The 21,655-nt window shown below is 45.0% G+C and overlaps 1 protein-coding gene across 4 annotated transcripts in view; it reads right to left on the bottom strand.

The window, feature by feature from the left end:
- Positions 1 to 357: 357 nt before the first annotated feature.
- Positions 358 to 21,655, bottom strand: part of RABGEF1 (RAB guanine nucleotide exchange factor 1) — an 80,409-nt gene continuing 59,111 nt past the window's right edge. For 3 of the 4 annotated variants that reach the window (XM_025378562.1, XM_025378561.1, XM_025378560.1), the window contains 5 exons: positions 15,894 to 15,975; positions 13,536 to 13,668; positions 11,609 to 11,700; positions 5,628 to 5,884; positions 358 to 2,114 (listed from right to left, as the gene is read on the bottom strand). In XM_025378562.1, the coding sequence (XP_025234347.1) occupies positions 1,716 to 2,114; positions 5,628 to 5,884; positions 11,609 to 11,700; positions 13,536 to 13,668; positions 15,894 to 15,975 (963 nt within the window). In that variant the 3' untranslated portion in view covers positions 358 to 1,715. The remainder of the gene's footprint in view (positions 2,115 to 5,627; positions 5,885 to 11,608; positions 11,701 to 13,535; positions 13,669 to 15,893; positions 15,976 to 21,655) is intronic. The other variant, XM_025378564.1, reaches the window with a different exon arrangement.

Here is a 21,655-nt window from a genome sequence, read left to right as displayed (position 1 = left end):
GGCTAGTTTTTTGTATTTTTAGTAGAGATGGGGTTTCACCATGTTAGCCAGGATGGTCTTGATCTCCTGACCTCGTGATCCGCCCGTCTTGGCCTCCCAAAGTGCTGGGATTACAGGTTTGAGCCACCATGCCCGGCCCTTACATGTAAATTTAAGAATAAGAAGTTTTATACCCACCCTGGTTTTATTCCAAAATTACTGCTCTGCAATTTTGGGCTCCATCCTTAGGAAGATACTGGAAAAGCAAGGGAACCTTTCTCAGCTGCCTGTGTGAAGTGACGCTGTTCCAGAACGGTGCCCTGGGGCCTCATGCACTATTTCACAAGTATAGCTGCATAATCTATGGAAGTCACTGAATGGAAGAATCATCATCAATGGTATATTTAGGTTATGGAAGGTTCTTCTGAGATAAGAAAAGGTTCTACAATGCAGGTAGCTGTTGAGCCTCCTAAATATTTTACTCATTTAGTTAACATCACACTGTGCATTGAGTGCAACATTCTTTGGTTACACCGTATTAACCACCAGGAGCATAACTCCTGGTTTGTAAAAGAGATCAGTGGTTCTTAATGGAGGGTGATATGGCCCCAGGAGACATCTGACTATGTCTGGAGAGACCTGTTCACAGCTCTGGGGGGTGCTACTGGCATCTAGTGGGTATGGATGGCAGGAATGTTGCTGGATATTCCCCCAGGCACGGGGTGGCCCCACGGCAAACACCTCTCAGGTCACTAATGTGAACAGACCTGAGGCTGAAATGTGCTGAAAGAGGTTCAGAAAATGTGTCTGGACTGTTGGAGAGTCAAATGTACATTATGGAGGCTGCAAGGCGCCCCCTGCATCTCACAGCTGAGGGACCCTGTCACCTCTCACCATGGGAGGCCAGTTCATTCCCGCCTTCCATTCCAGGCCCAGTGCCTGCTCCTTCTCACTGAAGAACCCAACAGAGATTTGCTGAATGAATGAGGGAAAAATAAGCTAGAAGCATGGTTTAAAGTCTTCCATTGACTACATTAAACAGCAATTTTATGTGGCCTAAAATTTATTCTGAACCTTAGTGGTGTCATAGTCTCTGACTATAAAGAACCTCAAAGTTAGGGCTAATACGTTCTTAAAGATGGAGTGCACATCTTAAGGGGAGTTTGTCTAAACACTTCTCGAGTCATTTTAGTAGGACAAACCAAATAAAATGGTGCTAAAGGCAAACATTCAATATACTTCATTTTAAACTAAAAAATTAACATATAAAATGCCATGCACAGCAGACACCATTCTTTTTTTTACATATTTACAATTTTACATATTTACTTATCAATATAATTTCTATCTTTACAATTATAAAATTATTTCGAACTGTGGACATACACTTTGTAGCATTCATTTGTTTTGTCCTTTAAAAGGCAATTATTTACCAAACCACAGTGAATGCCAGAGGAAGCACATAGGAGAATCATGGAGGGAAAAAAGATTGAGACAAAATTTGCACACAAGCCTTAAATGAATCTGTATCAGTAACTCAAATAAATAGTATTTTATTATTAACTAAGCTTCCCCTGCTAGGAAAAACAAAACAAAACAATCCCCATATACTGTACCTTTAAAAATGCTCTGACATTTATAAGCAATTTAGTTACATTCTAGATCCCAATCAGTTGAGTGTAGTAAGGGCTACCTACAATTTAGGCTCAAATAAATACTCTCCATGTAAACTGTGATCATCCTGCATAAACTTGAGGTTGCAGTGGTGGAGGAAGTTTATCATTTTCAATGTTTTCAGAGTCAATAGCTGCTAACGGTTGACTTGGAGGCTTAATTTCCAGCGGGTATTTCTCAACAATGTCTTGAACTTCTCTTGTAATTCCATCTGTCCAATCTATGAGGTCTTTTTCCAGTTTCTTGGCTTCATTCATGATCCTTTCTTGTCGTTCATTCAACTGAGACAGGAGATCCAAGTTCTTATACATTTGCTTGACGCCTAAGCAAGCATCAGGAGACCAACTCTCAGCTTCTTGCTTCCTGGGAGAGGTCTGGCCAGACATGTAGCGATCAAAATCCTCCTGACTTAAATTCAAAGACTGGGCGTCTAACTTCTCAATGAAAGCCACGGCACAGCACTACAAGAAGAGGACGTTAATACAGTCATATTAGGAAAGCTACGCATACTCCAATCGATTTGTAAAAATCTTTTGATCACAGAGAATTTAAAATAGAAGCAAAAGTAAACAAAACAAACTCATGAACTTCCGTGTAACTCAGCCTGGAAAATTACCTACTCCTATCCCCGGTCATGCTTCCTGTACACTCCCAGGAGCTCTGGGGCCAATGTCTGGGTGCAGCCTCCCCAGGTGCACCATGAAGCCATTCTGTCTGAGTCTTCCCAGACCTGCTATCCCCACCCAGGATACAGTGGGTGTAGGTCCTCAAGACACTGGTGTGGCACACGGACCTCTGATCCTCAAATAAATATTTTAACACCAAGTGGTTAAAAGAACAGCTCCAGGCCGAGCCCGGTGGCTCAAGCCTGTAATCTCAACACTTTGGGAGGCTGGGACGGGTGGATCATGAGGTGAGGAGTTTGAGACCAGCCTGGCCAATATGGTGAAACCCCGTCTTTACTAAAAATACAAAAATTAGCTGGGTGCAGTTATGGTGCCTGTCATCCCAGCTACCTGGGAGGCTGAGGCAGGAGAATCGCTTGAACCTGGGAGGCGGAGGTTGCAGTGAGCCGAAATCATGCCACTGCACTCCAGCCTGGATGACAGAGCAAGACTCTGTCTCAGGAGGAAAAAAAAATAAAAAAAAGAACAGCTGTGAAGCGACAGTACCTGAGTTGACTGTCACCTCTTTCACTTAACAACAACAGTGAGTGACCCTGGGAAAGTTACTTAAGCTCTCTGAGGTTTCTGTACCTGTAAATGGGGGGAAATACCATCCAGATTTATTGTGAGAATTAACAACATAGCACATGTCACGGGCTTCCAAGAGGCCTGCAGTGAGCAATGAATACATGGTAGCAATTATTAGCACAGAAATGCCACTGCAAATGCCCAATTCAACAGACATCTGAGCTGGGTGTGTTGGCTCATGCTTATAATCCCAGCACTTTGGGAGGCCTGAGACCCAGAGTTCGAGACCAGCCTGGGAAACAGTTGGGGTGGAAACCTCACTTCTAGAGAAAAGGAATAAAGAAAAAGAAAAATGTGATTCATCCGAGGAGAACGGAAGCGCACGCCCATCTGGCTCATGGTGTGTGTGGAGCTGCTGTGGCCCCTGTGACTGGAGAGAGGAGGTGATTCTAACTCCTCACTTAGGTGAATGGAGACATGGCATGGCCACTAACAGAAATAAAGAATACTGGAAAAGAAACAAACATCTGAAGGGGACGTAGCTCTGAACAAATTATATTTGAGGTGCGATACAAGTGTGAGGTCAAGACAGGTGACACAGAGCTGTGGGTCATCACTGCACAGGTAAGTGACAGCTCTTTGACAGAGGAGATGGTGCAGGAAGAGATGCAGAGACGATGGAGTCCCAGGGAATGACACAATTCAAGGTGGAAGTAGAAGACACAGACTTTACAAAGAGACAAGGAAGTAGTGGGATTGTGGAAGCCAAGGAACAAGTTGCAGAACAAAGGACTCATGGAGAGTGCTACGAGAAGCGAAGGAAGAGGAAGGCTGCGAGTGCCCGCGGGGTTTGTCAGCTGGAAACTTTTTACTTTTGCCAGAGCAGTTTCATTGGAGCAGTGGGTGCAGGGGACGAGACAGACTCTGAGTCAGGCCAGAAGATGATGAAGAGGGAAGGCACAAATGTACTTAAGGCTGCAGGCCAAAGGCCCTAGAAGCTGCTCAGTGTGTGCAAGCCAGCCACCTCTACTGTCAGTGACTGTGGCTACGCTTGAATGTGTCCTGGTCCTCCTTCACTTCTCTCACTACCTGCCATGTCCACACTTCTCAGGGACTTCCAGGTTGTCTGACCCACTCTGGATAAAGAGCTGAATCCAAAAGGCTCTTCCCTCGCAGGCAAGTGTATGTTTCATTTATATTAAGAAATATGAGGCCAGGTGCGGTGGCTCATGCCTGTAATCCCAGCACTTTGGGAGACTGAGGTGGGTGGACTGCGAGAGGCCAGGAGTTCGAGACCAGTCTGGCTAACAAGGTGAAACCCCGTCTTTACTAAAAATACAAACATTAGCCGGGCATGGTGACACACGTCTGTAATCCCAGCTACTTGGGAGGCTGGGGCATGAGAATCGCTTGAACCCAGGAGATGGAGGTTGCAGTGAGCTGAGATCACACCACTGCATTCCAGCCTGGGTGACACAGCGAGACTCCATCTCAAAAAATAAAAATTAAAAAAAGAAAAGATATATGAGTACTTCTAATCTCATTCTATATGGGCCACTGAAACTTTAATACTATGGATTAAACCACCATGTGCCTGGGAGGATGGAAAACAGTGTGAATAAAGGTGAAAGCATCTGATCAAGAGCATTCCCAAGTCCCTCCACCTGCAAATCACTCCCGAGACGCTGGTGACTAGAGTAACACGTAGCTGAACACAATGGTGGAGGGTGATGAGTGATGGGGCAGGTCCAGGTATGAAGGAACCTGAGGCTTATACAATTTTTGGAATCTACTTACAGGAAAAGGGAAAAAAGTGACAAATACAAAAGTAGGTATAAATGTGAATATATACTTAGAATCTAGAAATAAATCATGACATATTTTTAGAGTCTCAGAGATTCAAGTACCTGCTTGAGACATTTTTTGGCAATTTATCAGAAATGCCCCCTATGCATCCTGGCTTCCCCTCCCCACCTCTTAGTTCCCAGGCTCTCAACACAAAAAACCAAGTCCATAAGCTGCCCCAAGGCTCCAAATTCATTAGCTTCATAGCACATTCCCTTGAAAGCAAATAAGCAGAGTTTAGTAGGAAGAAAAAGGAAGAATTCAGGTCAGGAGTGGCGGCTCATGCTTGCAGTTCCAACTCTTAGGGAGGTCGAGGTGCGAGGATTGCTTGAGTCCAGCAGTATGAGACCAGTCTGGGCAACATAGGGAGACCCCGTCTCTTAAAAAAAAAAAAAAAAAAAAAAAAAAAAAAAAAACGAAAAAATTGGCCCAGTGTGATGGTGCATGCCTGTGGTATCAGCTACACAGCAGGCTGAGGTGAGAGGACTTCTTGAGCTCGGGAGGTCAAGGCTGCAGTGAGCTACGATTGTACCACAGCACTCCAGCCTTGGTGACAGAGTGAGACTCTGTAGTAGAATGAATGAATGAATGAATGAGGGAAATATTCAGCCTTATTAACTTAAATATAATTTGCCTTCTTCATGGTTGAAGAGGCCCAGCCAAGTGAAGGACTCTTCTACCCAGGACCGTGGGGAGTGATGCCCAACACATGTCATCTGTTTCCGTAGGACAAACACAAGCTCTGACCAAGTGCTGGGAGGCAGAGTGTCTGTATGGCCTGGTCTTTGTGCTCCCTGATGCACAGTGAGCTTCCTCAGCCATGCTGCCTTCTCAAACAGGAGCATTCACCTGTCATGGGCCTGAGTCACCTGTCACATCCCCAAAACCACCACCTTCCTAGTCCTTCTCTACAACACCAAGAACTCACTTACTCACCAGATTGGTGAAATAGTAGCCATCCTCTCCAGTCATCAGTCGGCTTGGATTGCAGAAGCGCGTGATATACTGGATATTAGACTGAAGGCGTGGGGGGTTGCCCTTCAAAACGATGTAGATGAGGGTGGGGAGGAAGTCATCCGCTGACGCCGGCTCGTTCTTGGTGATCTTGATGGCATTGAAGATGTGCTTGCTGCACTTGGTGATGCAGGCCAACTTGTCTCGAGGCACACGCTTGGAATCCATTTCAATGATATCTACAAAGCAGAAAAGACAGTATTTCCCATGAGAAAAGAATCACAAAAAAGAAGCAATAGGAAAATCATGTTTTATCTCTAAAGTTATGAAGGAATCCTCACTAACCCCCTTTCCAGCAGTTAACTTAGTGTATACATGACTTACTAAATATGATCCCACACTCACATAAAACAGAACCAAGAGCCAGGTACTACACAGTGTGCCCTACAAGCACATTTCTCTAATCCTCAGATTATGCAATGGATACTCTTATTAATATTATCTATTTTAGTGATGAGGGGGCTGAGGTTGAGAGAGGTTAAATGATTTGCCCAAGATCATACAGACAGTAGGGAGCAGGGTGGGAATTTGAAACCATGTCTACCTGACTGTAAAGCCCACACTCCTTTTTTTTTTTTTTTTGAGACCGAGTTTCACTCTTTGTTGCCCAGGCTGGAGTGCAGTGGCATGATCTCTGCTCACTGCAACCTCTGCCTCCTGGGTACAAGCGATTCTCCCGCCTCAGCCTTTAAAGTAGCTGAGATTACAGACGCCCGCCATCATGCCCAGCTACTTTTTGTATTTTTAGTAGAGACGGGGTTTCGCCATGTTGGCCAGGCTGGTCTCGAACTCTTGACCTTAGGTGATCCGCCCACCTTGGCCTCCCAGAGTGCTGGGATTACAGGTGTGAGCCACCATGCCTGGCCAAGCCCACACTTCTAATCACAATGTAAGCTGCCTCTGAGCTCCATGGAGAAGGAAGAAGTTGTCTGATGAAGAGTCTTTTTACTGCTTCTGTGCCTCTGTTACATTTTAGAATGTTTTCGACAGTCCCAGTTTGCATACTGCTATTTAGAAATGTGGTTACTACACAAAGCACCTTTGTATTGGATGTGAGAATACAAAAATTAGCCGGGTGTGGTGGTGTGTGCCTATAGTCCCAACTACTCGAAAGGCTGAGGCAGAAAGATGGCTTGAGCCCGAGAGGTTGAAGCTGCAGTGATCACACCACAGCACTCCAGCCTGGGCAACAGAGCAAAATCCTGTTTTTCTTTTTTTTTTTTTTTTTAAAAAAAACAGCTACTGGAATCCAACACACTTAGGTCTACAGTGACCAACTCTCCAGCATGTGGATCTCCCCTAGCTACAGAAATCACGACATTCACACCTGCTGATTGGCAGAGGGGATCAAGCAAGGGAATACATTTAATCTCAAAATAACATTTTACCTCTCCCAGGGAAAAATTTCACTACCCACGACTACCACTAAGTCCAAGCAGTGGGCTCTCATGAACGCCCACTCTTTTCCAACAAGCCTGGGGGACAGCGAAGGGTGCTGAAACACACGCTGACAGCACTGCTGGAGAGGGAGCGTGCCTCTGGGGGTGCACATCTGCCAGCAACTTGGAACATCATAAAATAGCCAAGGCAGCTTAATTTTACACCAAATTCTTGCCACTAGCAGGAATAAAAGTTTCAGACTCGGGCCAGGCAGTGGGGTCTACCAAAGGGTTCTTTCTGTTCTTAGATCATCCCTGAGGTCGCCTCCTAGGCCCATCTGCTATGAAAGACAACGTGTAGGGGACAGATGTGCTAGGTAGTGCACAGGCCTTATTTTAACTTATGAGTGCTTTTACTCCCTTACTTATGAGGCTACTGTGTGAATTACATAATTTTTGCTTATTTTATTGTCTGCTTCCTTTAATCCTTTAATTCTGGGTTATAATTATTGTTATACTGATCTATTTATTTTTCTTTTTATATGGAACTTATTATACATAAGAATTGGGTAAGATTGGGTAAGATTTTTTAAAGCCATTTTTACTACCTTGATTTATCTTTAGCTTTCTACCTTTTATTGATTTTTTCTTTCTCTTTTAAAGTTTAAAACACTTTCTTGTTAATCTTTATTTATCAGTGTTCTTTCATCTGGCATCCTATTCATCTTTATTGTTGACATTTTGAAAGCGAGTAAAAAGTGAATTATGTTTTATCTGGATGTGTGTGTGGCTGCTATTGCCATGAGGCAGGGCTGGGGTGGAAAAAGGGAGAGAAGGGAAGGAAAAGGAGAATAAAGGAAGATAAACACCCCCAGGGACTTCTTCCACATGCTTCATCCTGCAGATACCCCTTCCTAGCATCCTCCAGCCTGAAGGAAGTCTTCATGGAACTCTTTGGATTCCCATCCTGGTGTGCGATTCCACGATTTGCATTGCTTCAAAGTCTCAACTAGGAGATACGCGAGGAGAAAGCAACACCCAGGAAACTCACTGCTGTCTAATAATTTCCCTCCCCAGCCTGCCTGCTATGATTTACTCTTCAGAGCCCTGCATAATTGCTCTATGTCTTCTCCCAGGGCTCTGCCTTGTCGTGAATAGGAAGCACAGGGCTGAGTGTGTGCTCCATCTCTGCTGGGTCCAGGTGTCCAGGCTTATCTTTAATGGAGTTGTGAAATCAAAGGCTATACCTCCAGGTCATGGTTTCTCTACATGGACACTCCTGACATTTGGGGCTGAATAATTCTTTGTTGTAGGGTACTATCTTGTGCATTGTAGAATGTTTAATAGCATCCTTGGCCTCTACCCACTAGATATTAATAGTAGCCCCACAGCTGGACATTTTAAAATGTCTCCAGGCCTGGCTCAGTGGCTCACACCTGTAATCCTAGTAAGTTAGGGAGGTAAAGGTGGGAGGATCACTTGAGTCTAGGAGTTCGAGAACAGCCAAGGCAACATGATGAAACTCTGTCTCTACAGAATGTGAACAAAAATTAGCTGGGTGTGGTGGCATGTGCCTGTGGTCCCAGCTACTCGGGAGGCTGGGGAGGGAGGATCGCTTGAGCCTGTGAGGTCAAGGCTGCAGTGAGCCACGATCGTGCCACTGCACCCAGCCTGGGTGACACAGAGATCCTGTCTCAAAAATAAATGAATAAATAAATAAGTCTCCAGATGCTATCCAATGTCTCTGGGGGACCACTGGTGCCTGGCTAAGAACCACTGCCCCCATAGCCACACAGAAGTCATGCAGGCGAAGCCAAATGGGAAAGGGTGTCTGTCAACAGATGAATGGATAAAGAAAATGTGGCGCACACACAGTGGAGTACTATTCAGCCATATCAAAGAATGGGATCCAGTCATTTGCAATAACATGGATGAAACTCCGGGAGGATATTATGAAGTGAAATAAGCCAGGCACAGAAAGACAACCATCGCATGTTCACACTCATTGGCGGGAGCTAAAAACTTAAAACAATTGAAGCATGTTTTACCAGAAGGATGGTTACCAGAGGCTGGGAAGGGTAGTGCAGGGCATGGGGGATAGTGGGGTATAGTGGCCAAGGGGTAACCAGATAACCAGAAAAGTTAGAAAGAATGAATAAGACCTAGTATTTGCTAGCACTACAGGGGAACTATAGTCAAAAGTAATTTAATTGTACCTTAAAAATTAATTAAGAGAATATAACTGGATTGTCTGTAACACAACAACTAAATGCTTCAGAGGATGGACCCCATTTCCCCTAAGGCAATTACCACTCATTACCTGCCTGGATCAAAATAGCTCATGGAACTCATAAATCTATACACCTATTATGTACACACAAAAATTAAAAACTAAACAAAACAGAGAGAGAAAGGGAAACTTCCACCATCAGCCACAGGCCCTGACACTCTCCTTGTCCTAAACTCTTGGAGCTAAGAGGAGCTGATGATGGACTCTGTGGTCCCCTTCCTGGGGTGACACACTCTTCCTTTCAGAAGTCCTGAAGAGTGTTCGACCTCAGGGCAGAGGCCTTGAAGACTCTCAAAATTTTATGCGGTTCTCTTCAACAGACCTCGTATTTGTTACTTGTCAGCCCAGAACATGAGTCTCCTGCCCTAGAAGAATGTGACCCACACTGCGTAACTTGATGGGCAGCCTCTCGTATCGAGTCCCACTATTCGGGGAACACAGATACACTTCCCCGATCCCTCAGGCCACCCACCTCTACTTTCACCACTGATGCGTCACACAAACACTTGCTACCAGCTGATGCCCCAGTGAACCATGCCCTACCTGGGAGAAAGAGGCCAGGAAGCCTGGGGACTTCCCTGTTAGCAACAGGCCGTAAAGGCTACGTTGGCTTGGACAAAACTCCCATGGAACACTCTAAATATAAACCAGCTGATCTTGAACTTTCTAGTAAGAGTCAGAAAAAACACAAGTCCCAGGTCCGTATTCAGGCTTTTAGAAGGCCTCCACCTTCAACCTCTTATGAGGTTCCCGGAGCAAACGGTGCAGGAGGCAGAGTAGTCATGACCTATGCCATAGCCTAGCAGAAAAGCTTGCAAGAAAAAAACACAATAGTATTGACCTGGGCCACTTGGATTCTACCTCCAGAACTTGCACAGGAAATTATAGAAACCAGTAATTTACTTAATAACAGGAGTTGACATGTGAAGATACACAAAGAGAAGCAGAACCCGAGAAAGTGGAAGAATCACATCAGCAGAGAATGCCTGGAGCAGACCTTCTTGCCATTGTAAAGGCAGTAAGATAGCCCACTCCCTGGAGGAACCTGGGGGGTAGGGTCCTGAGAGACTTCGCCTCCTTTATAATCCTGATAATACCCTCAGCAAACCTCCATCTCTTCCTGTGGCTTGAGTGAGTCTCTGGTTCCTATAACAAAAGGAGCCTACTCGATGGCCAGCCTCCAACACTACTAATCAACTGACCCGCTTCCTTTCCAGTAGAATTTCATTAACAATGTCTACATGAACAAGCCTTTCTAAGTCTTCTTTCTAATAAAGGAGACACTGGCCAAAGTTGAACATCCCTTCATTAAGATTTTTTTTTTTAATTGAAACGTTTGTGTTGCAATCTTGCTGGGTCATTCCCATGAATGACAAACAAACCTTATAAGGAGGCTGGACCTGTCTAGAACGGCAGCGCCACATCAACCTGGGGCACTTCATTTATTTAACGATCAAACCAGAAAAATAACTCTCAGCGCTTCTCTAATTAACAACCAGTCAGAGGCATCATTTTAATATGTTCCTCCAGCATGGGGATTACCTTGCCTTACCAGTTCCCTTCCTCTCTCCAAAATTATTTTGAATATATAAATGCAACTGAAACTTAAGAAATTTGTAGGCCGGGCGCGGTGGCTCAAGCCTGTAATCCCAGCACTTTGGGAGGCCGAGACGGGCAGATCACGAGGTCAGGAGATCGAGACCATCCTGGCGAACACGGTGAAACCCCGTCTCTACTAAAAAATACAAAAAAACTAGCCGGGCGAGGTGGCGGGCGCCTGTAGTCCCAGCTACTTGGGAGGCTGAGGCAGGAGAATGGCCTGAACCCGGGAGGCGGAGCTTGCAGTGAGCCGAGATCGCGCCACTGTACTCCAGCCTGGGCGACAGCGCGAGACTCCATCTCCAAAAAAAAAAAAAAAGGAACAAATTTGTTCTATCATGGGAACAGTCAGCTGAATAAAAAGAGAAAAAAATATTTATTCTGTATTTGACCTTAGTTGAGTTCAATGCCTAAGAAACGGGACCATAATCCCTGAAAATAAAGGGGGAAAAGAGTTAACCTGCTCTTCTGAATGCCATCAAATTCATAAAACTAACAATCTCACAAATCACTTTTACTACATTCCAATGTACCTTCGACAATCTGCATTTTACAAATGTATAGACTAATATTACAGCAACATGTTACCCTTAAGGGGAAAACATCCCAATAAAAAGGCTCTTGGTTTCACTGACCTGTGATCGCCTTCACCACCATGTCAGACACTTCTGGGATGTCTTCATTAACAGGGACACACAGCATCTGAGGCGTAACCCAGCGCAGGGCTCTAAAGAGAGAGAGACAGTAAACAAGGGCTCCAAGGATGAACTGTTGCCATTCGTCTTGTCACCTCCTTCAGTTTAGGGAAAGCCTGAGGCATCATTGATCACTCAGACAATCCCAGGCCCACACACATCAACCCTCCAAGTACTAGGAGGTCAAATGACATGACAATGCAGCTAGGATCCTAAAATGAGACTTCTACACTTATCACAAGAATGGAAGGCCATCTTGCTGACTGAAATGACATTACACAGTACTACCAACACTGAAATGCACTCGGTATTTGAAAGTCACCATTTGAGAACTGGCTGCTGCCTGTCCTCACTGTCTACAGCATTAATGTTCTTTTACACTCAGTCCTCAACCTTTTTTTTTTTTTTTTTTGAGATGCAGTAACTCTGTTGCCCAGCTGAAGAGCCGATCTTGGCTCACTGGAGCCTCTGCATCCTGGGTTCAAGCAATTCTCCTGCCTCAGCCTCCCAAGCAGCTGGGACTACAGACGCCCACCACCATGCCCAGCTAATTTTTGTACTTTTACTAGAGACGGGGTTTCACCCTGTTGGCCAGGCTGGTCTCAAACTCCTCACCTCAGGTGATTTGCCTACCTTGGCCTTCCAAAGTACTGGGATTACAGGTATGACCCACTGCACTTGGCCTCAGCCCTCAATTTCTGAGGCACACTGGAGTTCGTGTAGGAGGCCATGGGCAGGATCACCATGCCTGAATCACTCTGTGTGTTTCCTGGTCCCACCCTAACTGCACTCCAACTACCCTGCTGCGGGCCTCCCCTCTTGCTTGGTTACTGCTTCCATTCTGTATCTTGGTCCAGGGCCCCTCTGGTTACTTCTGACTCCTGACCTTGGGCTCCGTATCTTCAACCTGCCCAGTATCAACTCCTCACTTCAGCTGTGAAACTTCCAATACAGATCTGGCAAGTACCAGCCCCTGTCTGGAACCTGGGACTCCAAGGCCCCTCTCCCCTTAAAACACCTCATCAGCTCAGCCTTGGCCCTGTTCTCACACTTAGGTGGTCTTTTCCTCACTGTCCACCGCAACTGGAGTGCAGAGTGCTGGGGCTCGCCCCAGTGAGCCTGGAAGACTGGGTGCTGTGGGCAATGTCATCAATCCAATGCTAGTGAAAGATGTGACTGGGGAATGGTGAAAAATGTGCACCCCTGGGAGGAATGAGGAAAGATGACATCCACTGACTTGTTATTTTTTTGAGAAGCAGTCCTGCTCTGTTGCCCAGGCTGGAGTGTGGTGACACGATCTCGGCTCACTGCAACCTCTGCCACCTGGATTCAAGTTATTCTCGTGCCTTAGCCTCCCAAGTAGCTGGGATCATAGACGTGCGCCACTATGCCTGGCTAATTTTTGTATTTTTAGTAGAGACGGGGTTTTACCATGCTGCCCAGGCTGGTCTTGAACTCCTGGCCTCAAGTGATCCACCCACCTCAGCCTCCCAAAGTGCTAGAACTAAGGTATGAGCCACTGGGCCCAGCCAACATCCCCTGCCTTGATACGGATATTCACAGCTTCCTGCTTGAGGAAATGGTAATGGACCAAGAACACAGTCCCCCAATTCCTTGGCGATTTCAGGGATTGAAAACAATCTCAAACGCCAAACACAACTCTTACCAAAAGCTGCTTTGACAGAGATGAATAGGTAAAGTCACATTCCTTGTCTTTCTGACACACAGAGCAGCTTCCACTCTAAGGAAGCAGGAACGTGAACTGTTGCTTTCCCTTAAGGTTTGAAAGGCAGGTGCCTTATTTTCCCCCAGTGTGTTCTTCCATTAGTAAATAGTAAGTATAAAGCAAAACAAAATAAGCAACTACCTGATCCTCTTTTGAATGGCAAGATCTTTCTTCTCATCATCAGTAGTTTCTGGACAGAACACGTGTTTATAGAGACGAGTCATGATGTACTTTTCAATCTGATCCATTATCTTCTCGACTCTTTCTGGAGGCACTGAAATAACCAGACAGAGAAAAGATCAAGATATATATGTGTGTGTGTGTGTGTGTGTGTGTGTGTGTGTGTATATATGTGTGTGTGTATATATATGTGTGCATATATATGTGTGTATATGTGTGTGTGTGTGTGTGTGTATATATATATATATATTCTTGGAAACAGAGTCTGGCTCTGTCACCCAGGTTGGAGTGCAGCGGCATGAACTTGGGTCGCTGCAACCTCTACCTTCTGGGCTCGAGCCATTCTCCTACCTCAGCCTCCCAAGTAGCTAGGACCACGGGCACACACCACCATGCCTGAATAATTTTTGTAGGTTTTTTTCTTTGTAGAGATGGGGTTTTACCATGTTGCCCAGGCTGGTCTCAAAATCCTGGGCTCAAGCAATCTACCTGCCTCAGCCACCCAAAGTACTAGGTTTATAGGCATGAGATAGCATGCCCGGCCAAGAGTATGTTTTCATAGTACGTTCTACACAGCAAAAAACTAATTTACTAGAAATACATTAAATACACTCAGAACAAAAGTATAAGAATATTATATTTAAAAATATGCTTACAGGCCGGGCGCGGTGGCTCACACCTATAATCCCAGCACTTTGGGAGGCCGAGGCGGGCGGATCACGAGGTCAGGAGATTGAGACCATCCTGGCTAACATAGTGAAACCCCATCTCTACTAAAAATACAAAAAAATTAGCCAGGCGTGGTGGCGGGCGCCTGTGGTCCCAGCTACTCAGAAGGCTGAGGCAGGAGAATCGCGTGAACCCAGGAGGCGGAGCTTGCAGTGAGCCGAGATCGCGCCACTGCACTCCAGCCTGGGCGACAGAGCGAGACTCCACCTCAAAATAAATAAATAAATAAATAAATAAATAAATAAATAAATAAAAATATGCTTACAAAAGAACTTACTGGCCAGGCGCGGTGGCTCACTCCTGTAATCCCAGCACTTTGGGAGGCTGAGGCAAGTGGATCACCTGAGGTCAGGAGTTCAAGACCAGCCTGGCCAACATGGTGATATCTCCTCTCTACTAAAAATACAAAAATTAGCTGGGTGTGGTGGCACGCACCTGTAGTCCCAGCCACTCGGGGGCTGAGACAGGAGAATCACTTGAACCTGGGAGGCAGAGTTGCAGTGAGCCAAGGTCACACCACTATACTCCAGGTTGGGCGACAGAGTGATATTCTGTCTCAACAAAAACAAACAAACAAAAAAACTTCTTTCAAATGTTGGGCTGCCTTCCACAGCATCCTCAGTTCTAACTGAAGTTGTCTGGCAGGACCTAACAGTGTACACCCTGCCAAATGGGGAGACCTCAGCAAGGTCACTCCCTGTCCTACATTGAAAAGGCATTTGCAACTCCCAAGACTGATGAATGCTGATGAAACTTATCCTTTCATTTTTCTGAGGTTTACCATAACACCTTAGAGCTCTCGGAGGTATACAAATGGAGCAGATGTCTCAGATACACACATGTCCTGAGTACATCCTAAAGTCTAACATCACTGGAGGTTGAATCCATAAAGAATCCCTAAAAACCTGAAGTGGCCACCCCCCACTTTTTTTTTTAACTATTAATACAATGACTCACCAAAATGGTGATTCCAAGATGGGAAATTCATTTAGCAAAGCCTTCCAATAAGTTTTTTTCTTCCCCTCTCTCTCTCTTTCTGCTTTGGAGACAGAGTCTCGATTTGTCACCCAGGCTGGAGTGCAGTGGTGCAATCTCAGCTCACTGCAACCTCCACCTTCCAGGTTCAAACAATTCTTGTTCCTCGGTCTCCCAGGTAGCTGGGATTACAGACATGCACCACGACACCCGGCTACTTTTTGTATTTTTAATAGAGGTGGGGTTTCACCATGTTGGCCAGGCTGGTCTTGAACTCCCGGCCTAAAGTGATCCGCCCACTTTAGCCTCCCAAAGTGCTGGGATTACAGGCATGAGTCATTGCACCAGGCCCTAAGAGGTTTTCGTCTGCTCCACCCCTGCCCCTAATGGAGTTATTAAACATTATTCAATAAATTATCCAATTGCTCCTGGAAAGATACACATGGCACAGTTAAAGGCACTGCTAAGTATAAGACCAGTTCCCAGAATGTCAGTGAGGTTACAGGATGAAGTCTACAAAACAGCCAGACCATCAGGGAAAGAAAGAAATTGCTAAGAGACTGAGCAGTCGACCCTCTGCAATACCCGCAATCTCTCAATGGCTAACAGTGTTACCTTTCCCGCGAGTCTGCATCCTTTCGGCCACATTGTGGTAGAAATCCTGAGCACACTCTGACTGTTCTTCAATGCTCAGATCCTGAAACAGAGAGACAAAGAGGCCACTTGTAGCTGAACAAAGTGCAGAAGCACAGCTCCACATTCTAAGAACTTTCCAAAAGCCACTCCTTGTACTGGTAGTAAGCCTAAAAGTACTCACAGGTTATATTAATCCTGCAGGAGAGTAAATCCTATCCATTAATATTATTTCCAATATCCACTGTTGCCAGACTTTTCCTTGGTTCAGCTAAAGATGGGGTCCTTGTCTGTCTCACGGCCACAAAAATTTAGGCTCACAGACAGTTTGAATGGTGAGTAAGACAGGGTTTTATTAGATGAAAAGGAAGAAAAGGGAGAATCAGAGACTCTCACAAGGCCAGAATCCCTGCTAGAGTGCTTCCTGCCAGCAGCTAAAATCCCAGGCTCCACACAGAAAGAAGAGGCGCCAGGCGCCTCCCCGCTACAAATGGTGCAAACTTCCCAAAGCTCCAGCCCGGGGGGCAGGCCGGCTGGAGTTTTTCCAGGGACCCCTTCCCACCTAGCAGTCTCACCATGACCATCTCATCCTTTTTTCTATATCTACATAGTCTTAAATAGATTTAATGCATGTTTTGATAATTTACATATTTTATGGACATTTCTCTTTAACCCACTGAATCATTTTTGGTGGCTTTATAACATTCCATCATATTAACTGACTTATTTGACTCTTCTCTACCACTGTGCATTTGAGTTGCTTCCCCTCTTTCACTGTTGTGCATTGTAGCTATAAATAATTTTGTAAGGACTATCTTCTTTTGGGTTACTTCTCTGTGATACATTTCCAAAAGTGGCATTAACCACTTAATAAGAATAAATAACGTTATAACTCTAAGCATCTATTGCTACTCATACTCCTCAGAAACTCAGTGCACACTGTCATTAACCACATGTATGTGCTTATTTCCCTATGGCCCTTACAACATTGGGTCTGATAATTTTCATTTGGTTTTACTGATTTTATAGGTGTAATATATGTATGTTTCTCACTTTCTACCAAAGAGAATTTAAAGTCTATTTAAAAGATATATGCAGTTCAGCACAAGAGACTAGAAAATAAAAAGAATAACAAATAACTGTAATCCCAGTGCTCTGGGAGGCTGAGGCTAGAGATCGATTGAGCCTACAAGTTCGAGACCAGCCTGGGCAACACAGTAAGACCCCATCTCAGAAAAGAAAAGAAAAGTTAAAAATTTTTAACAACAACAAGTTAAAAAAAAAAAAAAAGCAAATTAAACACGGAGAGAGACTGAAAGCAGAGCCACAGATGACAAGACAGAAATGTTTTCCTGGAAGATGTCTAAATTAGTCAAGAGTCAGCCCATACACATCTGTTTCTAACTAAACTTTTTAGCAGTCATCATTAAGATGAAAACAGTTACATAATTCAGGGTTCAAAAGACGAAAGCAAACCAATCCTTCAGGTGAAATTCTGACATCAAAATCAAAAATTTCTCCCAAGGGTTCTCACAAGGATGGCACGGTAGAAGAGCATGAATAAGGCCAAGAACAAACCCCCGGGACTGGCTGTCACAGACTTCATCTACATAGGCCATTGACATCACACGCCAAGGGCCGATACATCCTGTGGAAGCCTGCAGCAGTCTGACGGTCTGGCTTAAGTCTAAAAGGATGGCAGGATTCTCAGGGTCATGGGCAGTCACCTCGTTCCCTCAGTGAAAAAGGCCAAAAGCACTCAACCACTTTGTGATCACCGTGACTGCAGCCCTCGTTACTGTCGACTGCTTACCCATATCCATGCCATTTGTTGAATTAAAATTGATCCCTCATCTATAAAAGCCTAGGAACTACCTTTAGTAAAGTTCAGATATTTCTATTTAATTCACTATATTAAGCTCTTATTTATATTCATGACTTCCCACTGTTTTATTTTTTATTGCACAGATTTTTTTTTAAAAGTTAATACTATTAAGCCTTTTATCTGGTCATTAAAAACAATTCTTTTGGCCAGGCGCAGTGGCTCACGCCTGTAATCCCAGCACTTTGGGAGGCCGAGGCGGGTGGATCACCTGAGGTCAGGAGTTCGAGACCAGCCTGGCCAAAATGGCGAAACCCCGTCTCTACTAATAATACAAAAATTAGCTGGACATGCTAGTACACACCTGTAATCCCAGCTACTCAGAAGGCTAAGGCAGGAGAATTGCTTGAACCCTGGAAGCGGAGGCTGCAATGAGCCGAGATCACACCACTGCACTCCAGCCTGGGTGACAGAGTGAGATTCTGACTCAAGACAAACAAAGAAATTCTTTTTTTTTTTTTAAAGTTTTAAATTTTATTCCTCTTTTTACTTAATTTTTTAACACATATAGAGACAAGGTCTCACTGTGTTGCCCAGGCTGGTCTTAAACTCCTGGGTTCAAGTGATCCTCTGGCCTTGACCTCCCAAAGTGCTGGGATTACAGGTGTGAGCCACTGCGCCCGGGGAAAACAATTTTTTGATAGTTCAATTTTAGCTCCTCTTTACAGCTGAAATACATATCCTATCTACTTTCTTTTTTTTTTTTTTCCCCCCGAGATGGAGTCTTGCTCTCTTGCCCAGGCTGGAATGCAGTGGCGTGATCTCACTGCAACCTCTGTGTCCTGGGTTCAAGCGATTCTCCTGCCTCAGCCTCCCAAGTAGCTGGGATTACGGGCATGCACCGCCACACCCAGCTGATTTTTGTTGTTTTTTTCTTTTCTTTTTTTTTTTTTTTTTTTTTTGAGACGGAGTCTCACTGTGTCTCCCAGGCTGGAGTGCAGTGGCGCGATCTCGGCTCACTGCAAGCTCCGCCCCCCGGGTTCACGCCATTCTCCCGCCTCAGCCTCCCAAGTAGCTGGGACTACAGGCGCCCGCTACCGCGCCCGGCTAGTTTTTTGTATTTTTTTTTTAGTAGAGACGGGGTTTCACCATGTTAGCCAGGATAGTCTCGATCTCCTGACCTTGTGATCCACCCGCCTCGGCCTCCCAAAGTGCTGGGATTACAGGCTTGAGCCACCGCGCCCGGCCTTTTTCTTTTTTTTTGAGACGGAGTCTCGCTCTGTCACCCAGGCTGGAGTGCAGTGGCCGGATCTCAGCTCACTGCAAGCTCCGCCTCCCGGGTTCATGCCATTCTCTGGCCTCAGCCTCCTGAGTAGCTGGGACTACAGGCGCCCACCACCTCGCCCGGCTAGTTTTTTGCATTTTAGTAGAGACGGGGTTTCACCGTGTTAGCCAGGATGGTCTCGATCTCCTGACCTTGTGATCCACCCATCTTGGCCTCCTAAAGTGCTGGGATTACAGGCTTGAGCCACCGCGCCCGGCCTTCTTTTTTTTTTTTTTGAGACAGTCTCACTCTGTCACCCAGGCTGGAGTGCAATGGTGGGAACTCGGCTCACTGCAATCTCCGCCTCCCGGTTCAAGTGATTTTCCTGCCTCAGCCTCCCGAGTAGCTAGCATTACTGGCACCGGCCACCATGCCCAGCTAATTTTTGTATTTTTAGTAGAGACAGAGTTTCACCACGTTGGCTAGGCTGGTCTTGAACTCCTGGTCTCAAGTGATCCAGCTGCCTCGGCCTCCCAAAGTGCTGGTATTATAGGCATGAGCTACCATATCAAGCTCATATCCCAATTTACTTTCTTCTCAATACTTTCACGGTTAGCTCTTTGATTTGGCTGAAATGTAAGGTGCATGGTATGAAACAGAACTAAAATAAACTTTATACAAGCCTATCTGTCATCAGCAGCAGTTAGTAAAGCATGACCTTATTCCCTCTTGTCCTCCCAGTTGTCATATAACTTGCTCCTGAGAAATGAAATCTATTTTTGAAATCTCTGGTTTATTTCACTGTTCTATATTTTCATTTTTTACCCAAATCTTATCTAGGTGTGACGACTTTCATTTTAGAACATATTTAAAAGTCTGCTGGATTTAGAAGCTTCCCTGCTTCACAAATTCCTACTTTTTACTCCCTCACAAAAAAAAATCATATGGTATATGTGTTTTCCTGTTTTTCTAGAATAATGAAACATTGTAATTTAAACGATATTTTAAGTGTTTATACTGACCTGAAAAGTTTGTCCTTTTTTTTTTTTTTTTTTTTTTTTTTTGAGACGGAGTCCCGATCTGTCACCCAGTCTGGAGTGCAGTGGCGTGATCTTGACCCACTGAAATCTCCGCCTCCCAGGTTCAAGCAATTCTCCTGTCTCAGCCTCCTGAGTAGCTGGGACTACAGGTGTGCGCCACCATACCCGGCTAATTTTTTTATTTTTAGTAGACATGGGGTTTCGCAAAGTTGTCTAGGCTGGTCTTGAACTCCTGACCTCAAGTGATCCACCCGCCTTGGCCTCCCAAAGCGCTGGGATCACAGGCGTAAGCCACCACACCCGGCCACCATCAAACTGTCTTTTAATTCTTTGAATGAACTTCTAAGTTGCCACATTAAATTCTCAATATTTAACATTCTTTATTGCTGTTGTCTTTTAAAATTACTTTTTTTTTGAGATGGAGTCTCACTCAGTCACCCGGGCTGGAGTGCAGGGGCGCCATCTCGGCTCACTGCAACCTCCACCTCCCAGGTTCAAGCAATTCTCCCGCCTTAGCCTCCTGTGTGGCTGGGATTCAGTCGCCTGTCACTACGTCCAGCTAATTTTTTGTATTTTTCATAGTAGATAAGGGGTTTCACCACGTTGGACAGGCCGGCCTTGAACTCCTGACCTCGTGATTCGCCTGCCCTGGCCTCCCAAAGTGCTGGGATTACTGGCGTTAAGTCACAGCACCCAGCCTAAAATTACTATTTAAAAAAAAATGCTAGGCTGTTTTTTTATCACTAGTATGTACACTGTAAGTAAATTCTGTGGACTTATCTTGCCATGTTGCTGTATCTGTGCTTCTATTACTGTTCTGTTTTCCCTTGAATTTTCTTTTTTTTTCTTTTTTCTTTTTTTAAATCTTTTAACAAATGGTTTATTGATACTATGTTATAATGCATGACAAAATATTAGTATCTAATTCTAGACTTCATGGCCACTCCACAGGATGAATCTTTTTTTTTTTTTTTTTTGAGACGGAGTCTCGCTCTGTGGCCCAGGCTGGAGTGCAGTGGCCGGATCTCAGCTCACTGCAAGCTCCGCCTCCCGGGTTTACGCCATTCTCCTGCCTCAGCCTCCCGAGTAGCTGGGACTACAGGCGCCCGCCAACTCGCCTGGCTAGTTTTTTGTATTTTTTAGTAAAGACGGGGTTTCACCATGTTAGCCAGGATGGTCTCGATCTCCTGACCTCGTGATCCGCCCGTCTTGGCCTCCCAAAGTGCTGGGATTACAGGCTTGAGCCACCGTGCCCGGCCCACAGGATGAATCTTTGGAACAGAAAAAAAAAATAAAGATTTTGTTTTCCCATAATCATAAAGTTATTATACTCAGTCCAGGCACAGCTAGTACAACATTCTGCTCAACCCCACAGGCTCCACTCCCTTTACCACCTATTTATAATATGTTTGGGTCACTCATAGGAGTGAAACACTGTCAGCATCAATAGTTAGTAGCACTTTCAAAATACATTTTGTTGTACTGAATAGAAACCGTAACTATTCAATTAGTCCAGTAATTCCAAATGGTCTTATTACTTCTATACATAAGATATGATCTTACAACATTTATGTAGCTAAATACTTATACTTCCCATGCTTTTTGAGGATTCCCAAAA

This window comes from Theropithecus gelada, chromosome 3 (assembly GCF_003255815.1).
Source record: "Theropithecus gelada isolate Dixy chromosome 3, Tgel_1.0, whole genome shotgun sequence".
Lineage (NCBI taxonomy): Eukaryota > Metazoa > Chordata > Mammalia > Primates > Cercopithecidae > Theropithecus > Theropithecus gelada.
Note: the sequence above shows the minus strand (reverse complement) of the source record. Positions and strands in the feature narration are given on the sequence as shown.